General features: G+C 38.5%; 1 protein-coding gene across 1 annotated transcript in view; it reads right to left on the reverse strand.

Moving 5' to 3' along the window:
- Positions 1 to 13,804, reverse strand: part of LOC124262878 — a 237,732-nt gene that overhangs the window by 54,979 nt on the left and 168,949 nt on the right. Inside the window, exon 5 of the mRNA XM_046697461.1 lies at positions 11,690 to 11,792. Within this exon, the coding sequence (XP_046553417.1) occupies positions 11,690 to 11,792 (103 nt within the window). The remainder of the gene's footprint in view (positions 1 to 11,689; positions 11,793 to 13,804) is intronic.

Raw genomic sequence — 13,804 nt, forward strand, 5'->3', positions numbered from 1 at the left:
CCAGAATATAGCATCTGACTATTAATTTTGCTGTTTCTATCCCCTCAGATATACCTGCATCCTAAAAGTAATAATGTATTAATAAGACTGAATATACCTACAGAACTTATAAACATAAGAAAAGAAAATTGAGAGTGTTTTTTCACATTTGCAAAACCTAAAATCAAAGTAGTCAATAATCTTATGAAGTAAAGTTGACAATCTCAACAAAAGAATGTGCACAATGTCCGAAGATACCAATTCTTCAGAATCATTTCCTGTTGAGAGTTATGCTGCCACCAAGTCATCATAATCCATTCAGCACAGTCAACAGAACAACTCTGTAATGATGATCTGTGACCCTTTCTGATGACCTATGACCTAAATATGATGATCTATGATCTATGTTTGTGGACTTGCATCCTGGTATGTTTGTTCGATATGTCATACATGATAAAGCATACCCCAGCTACATTACAGAAACTGAAATCAATCAAATCTGTTGGTCATCTCCATGCTATAGTTGTCATTGTCACTCCACTTCTCGTGGTTTACTCAACACCATCGTCACTCCACTTCCAGTGGTTTACTCACCATCGTGGTTTACTCAACACCATCGTCACTCCACTTCTCGTGGTTTACTCAACACCATCGTCACTCCACTTCTCGTGGTTTACTCAACACCATCGTCACTCCACTTCTCGTGGTTTACTCAACACCATCGTCACTCCACTTCTCGTGGTTTACTCAACACCATTAAACCGAAGCAAACTACATGTCGAAAATTGTTTACTTGTGTTTTCAGAACAGTTTTGCTTAGTGTTTTTAAGGTGTAGCTTAACATGAAAGGCTGTGGCTTTGATTTAATTAGAACTTCTTTCTTAAATTAAACACAGCAAACTACAGTGGAAGCCCTCTAAACCGGCATGCGTTGGGACCGGCAAAAAATGCTGGTATAGAGGGCGTGCCGGTATAGAGAACTTTTCCCTTTTCAACCTGAGAATCTTCCGTGTGTCGTAAAATACGACTGAACAATGTGTTGATAGTCATCATATTCTTGTCAACATCACTATGACCTACACTGGCACTTTCTCCGCTCACACTGAACTGTTTGATGTCATATCGTGTCTTCCAACGTGCCAGCCAACCATCTGATGCCTTAAACTTGTTGACATTTAATTATGAAGCAAACTGAATAGCTTTCTCTTACAAACTAGGGCCAGAAATAGGCTGAGATACCGGCTGCCGGTTTAGAGAGTGTGAATTACTGTACACACAGTCAATTGGGCGGCCTTTGTTGTGCCATAATACGGAATACACTGACACGCCGGATTAGAGGGCGTGTACATGATCATAAATTAACTAGCTTCTACCTGGACCAAATTCTAGTGCCGATATTGAGAGCATGCCGGATTGGAGTGCTGCCGGTTTAGAGGGCATCGACTCTATTGAGGTCCTACAAAAATTCCAGCTTTTGTAATTAAGTAACAGAGAAACATCAATGCTGATACTGAGGTTCTGTAAATGAATGTAAAGTTTGGTGACTGAATGATGTGATCTGTATGTTAGCAGAATATTGTACATGCTCACCATACCATGTTAATGTATCTTCTGGACAAATCATTACATATCTATTACGTACCATTGTCTTAAGAGGAAAAATGTTAACAACAAAAGAACTGAAACCATCATGAGTGAGTGAGTTTAGTTTTACGCCGCACTCAGCAATATTCCAGCTATATGGCGGCGGTCTGTAAATAATCGAGTCTGGACCAGACAATCCAGTAATCAACAGCATGAGCATCGATCAGCGCAATTGGGAACCGTAAAACCATCATGAAGTCAGTCATTTGATTAACATGAAGTTAAAAGTATGCAAAATGGTTCAATGACTGGAAATAGGCTGTTTTGGGTTGATGTTATTAAAGCTATGGTAAAAACATTATGGAAAACAAGACGTGATGAAAAGGAGAGATGAGAGGTGACAGACAGGATCAACACATTACAAGTTAATGATTTGGGTGTGGATCAGGAAAGTAATATTGTCAGTTTCTTATTGGGAACAAAGCTTGAAGTGATGTTGAGAAGCACCACAGTGGCTAAGTGGGTTAGGTTGCTGACTTTGTGTGCAATCAGAGGTTGAGATTAGGTGCCTGATTCTGAGGGTGTGGGTTCAAATCCCAGATGGGACTCAAAACCCAAAGTACTAGAATCTGTACTTTACTGAGAAAGTGCAATCCCAGTTATAACATGTTAGATTTCACATTTGAGCTAAACTGATTTATGGGCTTGAGATATGTGATGGTCATCATTCTACAAATTGAATTTAGTTTTAATCCATCACTGTTTGTTGGGACAACAGTCTCATGGCAAGGTCTCACATGGCTTCTGGTCTGATCTCCTAATGCCTACAAGATAACAACAGAGTTTGGGGACAGAATTTAAAAGAATTTGATTCCAAGAATCTACAAATTCAATTTATTCCTCATACATCAATATCAGTCAAAGTGTATGTCAAGAAATCAGCCTGAGATAAGTTACACAGTGGGGACTGTTGAAGACCAGGCTGCCAGTACACCCTGCATTCTGTATGTTGAGATGACTTGATAGTCCACATTTAGCCATGTAACAACTACTGTATTCAGGGGTGGAAATAACTTTAAAATTGCTAGTGTACTCCGGTACAGTGGCACATGTAAAATCACCTGCCCTAATACTTTTTCCACCATACCTGCCGTTTTCTTGTTGATTTTTTAAATAAACAACATAATTAATATTGGAAAGTCAACTGGACACTAGTACAGTGTGATATACAAATTTGCTTGCCCGACAGAAAAAAACACTGGACTCGGGCGTCGGGCAATGGGTTATTTCCACCCCTGGTATTACTGATCCTGATGAGATATCCTACAGAAAACCATGACGTAACTACTGTATTACTGATTCTGACTAAATATCCTACAGTCAACCATGATAAAACTATTGTTTTACTGACCCTGACAAGATATCCTACAGTCAACCATGATAAAACTATTGTTTTACTGACCCTGACAAGATATCCTACAGTCAACCATGATAAAATTACTGTTTTACTGATCCTGACTAGATATCCTAGTCAACCATGACATAACTACTGTTTTACTGACCCTGACAAGATATCCTACAGTCAACCATGATAAAACTACAGTTTTACGGATCCTGATAAGATATCCTAGTCAACCATGATAAAACTACTGTTTTACTGACCCTGACAAGATATCCTAAAGTCAACCATGATAAAACTATTGTTTTACTGATCGTGACAAGATATCCTACAGTCAACCATGATAAAACTACTGTTTTACTGATCCTGACTAGATATCCTACAGTCAACCATGACATAACTACTGTTTTACTGACCCTCATGAGATATCCTACAGTCAACCATGACATAACTACTGTTTTACTGACCCTCATGAGATATCCTACAGTCAACCATGATAAAACTACTGTTTTACTGATTATGACTAGATATCCTACAGTCAACCATGACATAACTACTGTTTTACTGATCGTGACAAGATATCCTACAGTCAACCATGACATAACTACTGTTTTACTGACCCTCATGAGATATCCTACAGTCAACCATGACATAACTACTGTTTTACTGATTATGACTAGATATCCTACAGTCAACCATGATAAAACTACTGTTTTACTGACCCTGACAAGATATCCTACAGTCAACAGACATCTAACCATGATATCACAGTCAACCATACTGTTTTACTGATTATGACTAGATATCCTACAGTCAACCATGACAAAAAATACTGTTTGTTTTACTGATTATGACTAGATATCCTACAGTCAACCATGATAAAACTACTGTTTTACTGATTATGACTAGATATCCTACAGTCAACCATGATAAAACTACTGTTTTACTGACCCTGACTAGATATCCTACAGTCAACCATGATAAAACTACTGTTTTACTGACCCTGACTAGATATCCTACAGTCAACCATGATAAAACTACTGTTTTACTGACCCTGACAAGATATCCTACAGTCAACCATGATAAAATCTACTGTTTTACTGATCCTGACTAGATATCCTACAGTCAACCATGACATAACTACTGTTTTACTGACCCTGACAAGATATCCTACAGTCAACCATGATAAAACTACTGTTTTACTGATCGTGACAAGATATCCTACAGTCAACCACGATAAAACTACTGTTTTACTGATAATGACTAGATATCCTACAGTCAACCATGATAAAACTACTGTTTTACTGATCCTGACAAGATATCCTTCAGTCAACCATGATAAAACTACTGTTTTACTGACCCTGACAAGATATCCTACAGTCAACCATGATAAAACTACTGTTTTACTGACCCTGACAAGATATCCTACAGTCAACCATGATAAAACTACTGTTTTACTGATTATGACTAGATATCCTACAGTCAACCATGATAAAACTACTGTTTTACTGACCCTGATGAGATATCCTACAGTCAACCATGATAAAACTACTGTTTTACTGACCCTGACTAGATATCCTACAGTCAACCATGATAAAACTACTGTTTTACTGACCCTGACTAGATATCCTACAGTCAACCATGATAAAACTATTGTTTTACTGACCCTGACTAGATATCCTACAGTCAACCATGATAAAACTATTGTTTTACTGACCCTGACTAGATATCCTACAGTCAACCATGATAAAACTACTGTTTTACTGATCCTGACTAGATATCCTACAGTCAACCATGACATAACTACTGTTTTACTGATAATGACTAAATATCCTACAGTCAACCATGATAAAACTACTGTTTTACTGATCCTGACTAGATATCCTACAGTCAACCACGATAAAATTACTGTTTTACGGATCCTGACTAGATATCCTACAGTCAACCATGACATAACTACTGTTTTACTGACCCTCATGAGATATCCTACAGTCAACCATGACATAACTACTGTTTTACTGATAATGACTAAATATCCTACAGTCAACCATGATAAAACTACTGTTTTACTGAGCCTGACTAGATATCCTACAGTCAACCACGATAAAATTACTGTTTTACGGATCCTGACTAGATATCCTACAGTCAACCATGATAAAATTACTGTTCTACTGATCCTGACACAACTAGTGGATTACTGGGTGAGACAAAAAGAAAATTCAAAGTTTGCCTGGAAACAATTCAACACATCCCCCAAGTTTGTTCAGTGAACATTAGGTTGTAAAGTGACACCCAACTGTGCCAAACTAACAGCATTCTCAAAACTCGATGGTCTCAGCGTATCAACTCTTCAACACCAGCCACAAAAAATGATCTGACAGGGATCATGCAGCTCACAACCCAAGCTTCCAGTGACAAATATGACGTTATGACTTATATTGGTCTGCGTAAAATGTCAACTAAATTGGCAGACCGGGCATCATTTCCTGCCACCTAGCCGTCGGTAATACGAAAGGGGAAAAAAGTCTATAATTACCAAGCTAAGCTCTATTGCATTTGGACTGAAGATGGAGTCCCTGCATGTTTCTCAGCCGGGAGCAAGCTATGACCATAAAACAGAGCTAGGGCATGTTTGTCTGGAAACTTTCTGGCACAGTTTGTGGTAGCTGCAGGCTCCAACACCAGGCATGACATCATGCCACTAGAGCTGGAATTACTGGGCAGCCTGAGGTGTTGGAGGCCTCAAACAGGAAGGAACATTATCTTATTTATAGAAATGTACAATTCAAATCAAATATATGTTGACGCATGCACTCTTGGTTATATATGGTTTAAGTGAGATGATTTTACGGGGGCCATTTTTGTTGTCTACAGTTGTCGGCATATCCTTCTCAAAGCAAAAACCTTGAAACAACTGGATGAACTCCCTTATTTAGAGCAGGAAAAAGAGCAAGGAGGGTAAAGGGTGGTGGGACCCCTTTTTTAATACAATTACTCAAAGAACACTGTGGTAAGTCTGGTTTGACAGGACCTTATATAATGAAAGCAGTGTGTCTTTCTTTGTTTAACCTTCAGTCATGACACTACCAGGATAGGTCTAAAACCCACTCCGACTGAAAGATGCACTTGGTCACCCACACCACAAGCTTCCTGCCACGATGCTCAACCTTCAATCATGATACTACAATCAAACAAACACTCCGACTGAAAGATGCACTTGGTCACACACACCACAAGCTTCCTGCCACGATGCTCAACCTTCAATCATGATACTACAATCAAACATACACTCCGACTGAAAGATGCGAACCTTCAATCATGATACTACAATCAAACATCACAAGCTTCCTGCACACACACCACAAGCTTCCTGCCTGCTCAACCTTCAATCATGATACTACAATCAAACATCCACTCCAAGCTTCTGAAAGACTCACTTGGTCACACACATCACAAAAGCTCTCTGCCACGATGCTCAACCTTCAATCATGATACTACAAACACATGCAAACACTTGGTCACACACAATAAGACTGAAAGACTCAACTTGGTCACTACACACATCCACTCCGACAAGCTTCCTGCCACGATGCTCAACCTTCAATCATGATACTACAATCAAACATCCACTCCGACTGAAAGAAACATCCGAAAGACGACTTGGTCAATCACACACCACCACAAGCTTCCTGCCACGATGCTCAACCTTCAATCATGATACTACAATCAAACATCCAACCGGCTTGAAAGTCACACACACCACAAGCTTCCTGCCATGATGCTCAACCTTCAATCATGATACTACAATCAAACATCCACTCCGACTGAAAGATGCACTTGGTCACACACACCACAAGCTTCCTGCCACGATGCTCAACCTTCTTGACACTACCAGACCAGATCTGATACAATTCCCTGATGAATGTATTTGGTTATCTTTCAAATTGGATGACCGATGTCTGTGTGCATGTTTAAAGCTTCCTGGATGTGCCACGCCAGATATGCTAATCTGTGCTGAGATACGGATTATGCCAGCGGAATATTAGCTAAAAGCCTTACAGATAATAATAACTTTAATCGGGTTTCAACCAGACGCAATACTTCATGCCCTACATGCACTGCAAGACGTAAATCATAAAATTGCAAATTCTGCATTGCTGTTTTAATCCTTACAACTGAAGATTTGAAGACTGGGTGTTACACAAACTGACATTTTTAGTCTGGTGACAAAGATTGAAAGGTCTGGATGTCAATGTTTGATTTTTTAAATCAGTTTGAAAACATATAAACCACAATTAATCTACAATCAGCAGCTGTTCTGCTCTGCCACTGTGACCTGTGAGCTTCATGTCTGGTGCATGTAAACCCAAAAAGGTTTGCTGACTCATCCCTGCTCGGGTCTCATATGACGTCAATAACATAGTTACTATGGTTACCTGTATACGTTGCTTCAGTGTTCAACATATTCAGAACAGCATCCCACTTTGTGTACAAAACATTTCCTTCCATGAGATCTGTCAACAACCCATGCTCAAAGCTGTTCACTAGAGTGGTCATATTTATGACTTGTGCCACTCTTTCCCAATCTGTTTACATTGATCTGACACACTATGATATTTTAAAAGCCGTTCAAAGTCGATTTAAAAGCACTAAGTACCCGTTTCTTACACTTGAGTTGATGACAGTAGTCTGTGATCAAAGAGACTACACAAACAAAACAAGTAAAAATGTTCTTTTTTACAATGTGGCATTGTAGAATCAATATGCTCAAGTCTTTCGCAACTTCAAATAGAATCTAAAATAACTGACATTTGCAAAGCAGGTATTGTAGGCCATTGTTAATCTTCAAGGTTTATGATTCCATTGTGAACAGATTTATTTTGTTTGTCGGTAGAGTTGACAGTTTACTGTAATATCCAAAAACACATATGAAAGTTACAGTTACTATTAAGGAACCTTTTGTCAGCTCTGTCGCTGCATATCATATTAACTGGAATGTCGAAAAACATGAAATTCAATGCAGGCTGATAAAAACAACTTGATTAGAATGGACAGATCCCATTTCAATTTGATCATAGAATTTTTTTTATATTTTTTATCCTACAGGAAACAACCGTTTGACAAGTTACTGCCTAGTCAAAAATCAATACTGAAAACACCTCCCACAATGCAACATCACTAATTACATCTTGCCTTTCATCTCAAAGCATAAAAGAATCAACAAATGGATATGTGAAATGTTTGTTAAAAAACAAGACATTTTCCATTAAAGAAGGATTGGGGTCATGAAATCCCACTGACAGGTCAACTAGCAAGAGTTACCTGAGCTACCAAAACTTTCTGCCACTTTCAGAAGTCCAGAATTATTGTACCTGGGGGACGTTTGTGAGCATGCGAGTGCATGTGCGTGTGTGACTGTGGTTTTATTGAATGTTCTGTATTGCATGTGCATGTGTGTATATGTATGAGTGTCTGCTTGTGCTAGTCCAGAGTATTGCCATTATTCATGGTGCCAGCCGATCGCAGTTAAAAAATGAATACTCTACTCAGCTTCTCAGTTGACCAATCTTTGGATCCTCTTAATGCCTGAGGGGTGGTGGGGTAGCCTAATGGTTAAAGTGCTTGCTCGTCACCCTGAAGACCCGGGTTCGATTCCCGAAATGGGTACAATGAGTGAAGCCCATTTCTGGTGTTCCCCGCCGTGATATTGCTGGAACATTCCTAAAAGCGGCGTAAAAACATACTCACTCACTCACTCACAATGCCTGGCACCAGGCAGGGAGACAACAACAACCACCTATTAATGACTTTTCCTAAGACATGCCTGCTCTCCATGCAGATGTTACAGCCACTGGACCACAGAGGCAGTCAGAATGAGCAACAATGATAATGACAAGACCATGAAACAGTTACAAGAATGAGCGACTCGAGTTCATTCAAGCCAAATTGACACTCAGTCAAAAGAAGAGAGATCCAGAGGGTTTTTCATGTCGAAATGTCAGAAATGTAGGATTAACAAACAATATTGGCCAGACTAAAGGACTGAGGACATATTCTGCCTAGGAATTTCTGTGTGGTACAAGCAATTGAATATAGTGCAAAGACCAGGTGCATTAAAGCACAATTGTGTACTCTGATGCCTCCATTGGAGTGAGTTAGTGAGTGAGTATGGTTTTACGCCACTTTTAGCAATAATCCAGCAATATCACGGCGGGGGACATCAGAAATGGGCTTCACACATTGTACCCATGTGGGGAATCGAACCCGGGTCATCAGCGTGACGAGCGGACACTTTAACCACTAGGCTACCCCACCGCCCCCTGCCTCCATTGAAGATCAAGTCAGGGAAATCCAGAGCGCACTCTGACCAGCTAAAGATTTCTAAAGTAATTGAGTTTCATTTCATTACCATCATGATTAAGAAATTTTGACCTCGACAGAAGAAACCCAACACAGAAAACTTTCTCCCCTGAAGTAGATGCCAAGATGCTGGGAAATGACAGGAAATTAATCACAATGATATAAAAGCATTGCTTCTATCATATTCCATTTTGAACTATTCAGTATTTCAGGTACAGTAATCAGATATATGCTGCTTTGAATGGTTTGCTTCATCATACTGAGAATATAAAAGCCTCAAAGGTTATTGGAAAAGAGTTCTTCCGTGAAGAGTCTGTCAAATCTTTATAAATAACATTTCAAAATTTCAAAATTTCCAGGGTCCGCTGGGAATGGGTTCCTATGTACTTTAGCTACAACTGGTGAAAGTAAAATGTTTGTGGACCTAATGTGTGAATAGGTGGATGTTTGTTCATGACATCAACCACTGGGTAAGGCTATACTAAGCTGGGATCTGCATCAATATCACTGGAATAATGTAGATTGGGATCTTAGCTACTGTCTCCGAAATAGGGCAACACATCACTGGTTCAATGAGAAGGGGAGATAACTCCTACAGATAGTGCTTGGGAAGACCACTGGGAAGAAAGTGTTAGATGGACATATTTGTTGGAATTATGTAAATCAGGATATTAACCACCTATCCCCAAATAGGGCATCTCATCACTGGCTCAATGAGAGCTTCCTGTGTACATGATAAGTGTCAGGAATAAATTGGGAGTTTATCTCTGGTCACTGGTTATAATCAGTTTGTTGCAAGCAATCAATACTAGATCATTATAACGTGAGTGGTTCTGACTTGCTGGTGCTGTGGTACACAAAGCTCACCAAGTTATGTGGACACATGAAGGGAAATCTGAACAACGTTCTCGTCAGAGTGATTCTCATGCTAATGATCTGCATCTTACACTTCATCAGGCATTGATGATTTCCTTCATCCAACCATGGCAATGATAACATTGATTGACCAATTAACCCTCCACAGACATGAGTCAACTCACATGTAGACATCCTCTATTATTGTCTCACTGCACAAGTTAATTGGGCAACTTTAAGAATTCAGTCATATTTGAAGAGTTGTGTTCGCTTCATGAATCCAATAGAAACAATTTTTTTCAAATTTTACTGTAATGCCAAGGTAGACTTGGCTAAAAATTAGATATATTTGTTTAGAGGAACTTGTCCTTGATAAAACTTGCTTCAAAGATTATCATTTTTCAAATTTAGTCAAATATGAATTTGGAAGAAAGTAAGATGGTTTATGGATAACAACTTCTTTTATTATATATGATGTGACGTTTCGGTATGGATTCTTATACCGTTGTCAAGCAAGAGTGAGTTAGTCACCAACTTCTAAATGCCAATCAAACAGATCATGAATTTGGAAACATCAAATAATCAGATATAGTTTCATTTTTGCTGGTTTATGGAATTTTCAGGAAATATAACCAGTTTGCCAATGGTGGGTTAAAATCTGACAGGTACATGTACCTGGACTTTGTCCTTTACACTGACTGACTGACTGAGTTTAGTTTTACGCCGCTTTTAGCAATATTCCAGCAATATCACGGCGGGGGACACCAGAAATGGGCTTAACACATTGGGGAATCGAACCCGGGTCTTCGGTGTGACGAGCCAACGCTTTAACCACTAGGCTACCCCACTGCCCCTTGTCCTTGACAAACTGTGACTAAATGGGAAGACACAAGGCATCTATTCTCTGTGCACTGCATAGGGTTTTTACTTGCATTTAAAAATAAAAGGAGGATTGATATCTCTATTGTTTTCTTTGTATATCTATCTATTCGCTTATTGTTTACTAGGATTGGTGAAGATAAGAGTATTTCTAGCAAAATTAATTTTTTCCCTTAACTCAGTATTTTTTAAAAGCAGATCCACAAACCAGATTTAAAATATGGCTAACTGGGAGATAACAGTATAGGGCGACATGACACATTCATAAGTAAGACAACCAAGTACATAGCACTGGCCTTAATTTGAGAAAATATGGCATGCAGAAATTCTGCCATATTAACAACATTTTGCCTTCTGTTGACATTTAGAAAGTTTCCACTATTTCAGAGCTATATGTTACAATATGATATTGTGAGCCTGACCGTTTCTTTGGAATTTCATATACCCAACTTAAAGTAATTAGATTTTAAAGACAACACGATATTGCATTCAATCCTGTACTCGACAATGACTGCAAGTTACCAGTTGTCATTCGAGGAACAAAAACAATGTTAAACAAAAATAAGCAAAGTCCAACAAAGTATATTTATAACAAATTACAAATATCCATGAAAATTATAAAACTGAACTCACCTGACAAGTTCTATGACTTTTTCTCGCGGAGCCTTACGCACATCTTCTCCATTAATCCTGAGAATCTGATCTCCGGACAGAAGTTTGTCGACACTCGGTCCACCTGTCGGGACAAGACACAAATGTCAACAGAGCAGATACAAAGTTTGGGCAAGTCAGGTGAGTGTTAATGAGGGACACAGGTAAATCTCAGGTGTGTACATACCTGCACACATGTGCAAGGTCAAGATTTGACATCGATCAGTTTTCATGGTAAATACATGACTTTAATTCATTCCAATTTACACCTGTCAAAGAAAAAATAAACTAAACATTCTTATTTTGAAAATATTCAGTTTCCCAAGTAAACATTCAACTTTAGGAGTCATCCATCTGATTGTTATTTCCATAGGCAGCAGTTGTTTAGAGTTAATAGTTATTTTCAATGCCAATTCACAAAGACATTCATCATTCTAGAGTAGAATCTAAAACAAAACCCATCAGTCAATCTCAATATCACATTATTCAAGATGAAAAACAAAATAAACATGCATGGCCAAAGTAAATAGCTAATATGATTGTAAAATCCCACTGGAAATCAAATTCTGAACTACCTTACCAAAATAAAGTGATGGTAAAAGCATTGACGAATTGCCCATGTGCTCCTGAAATTTGATCACTTAATCTACGACAGGCCTTCCACAGTGTAGGTTACCTGATTTAGCATGTACGTCTTGTGAATCCTCCTCAGGGATTCAATGGGATAGACATTAAATGGATTGGACGATTTCACTGAACTTTATCCTGACAATAGGGATCTAAATCACTTAATATTGACAAATACCAAAATAACTGAAGCATTGTTAAAACATTAGGATTGAGTACAAAACAATCCCTGTGAGATTCTCCTTGAAGTTTTTTGTGTTCTGGACGGACTTCAGCGCAAAGTGTTTCTCATCCACCATCATAACCTAATATGTCTCTTTACCAGCAACCTGACCCCAGCTTTAAATGGTATTCAAATACACATTGAGTAAGTCAAAACAACACTGGGCAAGTCTCCAGTTTCACGGTGGACACAGAGAACCTTACCTGAGAGTCCTTTGTTATCAAATACATCAACCCAAGTGGGAAATATCATACACCTCCGATGCTTTCAAAGGAGTTTTAAAGTTGTATCAAGTGTTGATTTCTTTGAAATATGAAGACAAGTGGGTGAGATTCTATTATAAACAGTAATAACCAATATCCTGAGTCCTACTAACAACAAGTAGTAGGGACATCAGTGATGTCATTTGATTGTGACATCATGTTAACTAATGATGTTACAATGGTTTGGAAAGTTTGCATGTCCTAAATGATATTGTTTGATCTCATCCCAGTGAAATCTCTAGTTGAATCCAATTGGGGAAGAAAAATACATTGTCACAGGCAAAAAACCTTGGTTAATGTGGCACCCCTTACTTCATATATTCTACTCTGAGTTTGATATCAGCATGATCTTAGACTTCTTTCATTCCAATAATCAGTAACCAGATGATATGATGAATTGCAATGTTGCCCACTATTTTAAAGATTAAACAATGTTCCAATCATAAATGAATAAATACTATGCTATGTTAAAGGTGAAGTTCATTTTCAGGTATTTGTTAAAGCTGAACTGTACTATGGGCTTGGTGGTCTTACATACTGAATAAACTGTCAAATTGTCGCTTCTTGGAAAAGACAAATAATAAATAATATTGAGCTGTGTTGCAAAAATGTGTTGTCATATTTACAACCATCCTCTACAAACATTAGCAAATATGAAACGCAGACAGGTTTTGCTTGAACACACTTCACTCAGTCGAGAAGGAACATAAAAGCTGGAGTTTTCCTTCTTGAAACTTCACCGTGTTTCTTTAGATGTTGAGCACATGATCTCTGGAAGGTTCACTCATGTGTATAATCACTTTTTAGGCGTATCAGTTTGCAGATTTTTTTAAGCCCTTAGCATACAGATGACTGGTAAATAATTGCGTCATTTCACCATGTACTTGGGAAGATATTTACCACTAAATGATCGGTAAATCTCATCCCCAGGGCAAAAAAATGACATTTGAAGAACTCTTCACGTAACAATCTCTGCTGTAAGGA

The sequence above is a fragment of the Haliotis rubra genome, unplaced genomic scaffold (genome assembly GCF_003918875.1).
Source record: "Haliotis rubra isolate DU_JTF1 unplaced genomic scaffold, ASM391887v1 Scf86, whole genome shotgun sequence".
NCBI lineage: Eukaryota > Metazoa > Mollusca > Gastropoda > Lepetellida > Haliotidae > Haliotis > Haliotis rubra.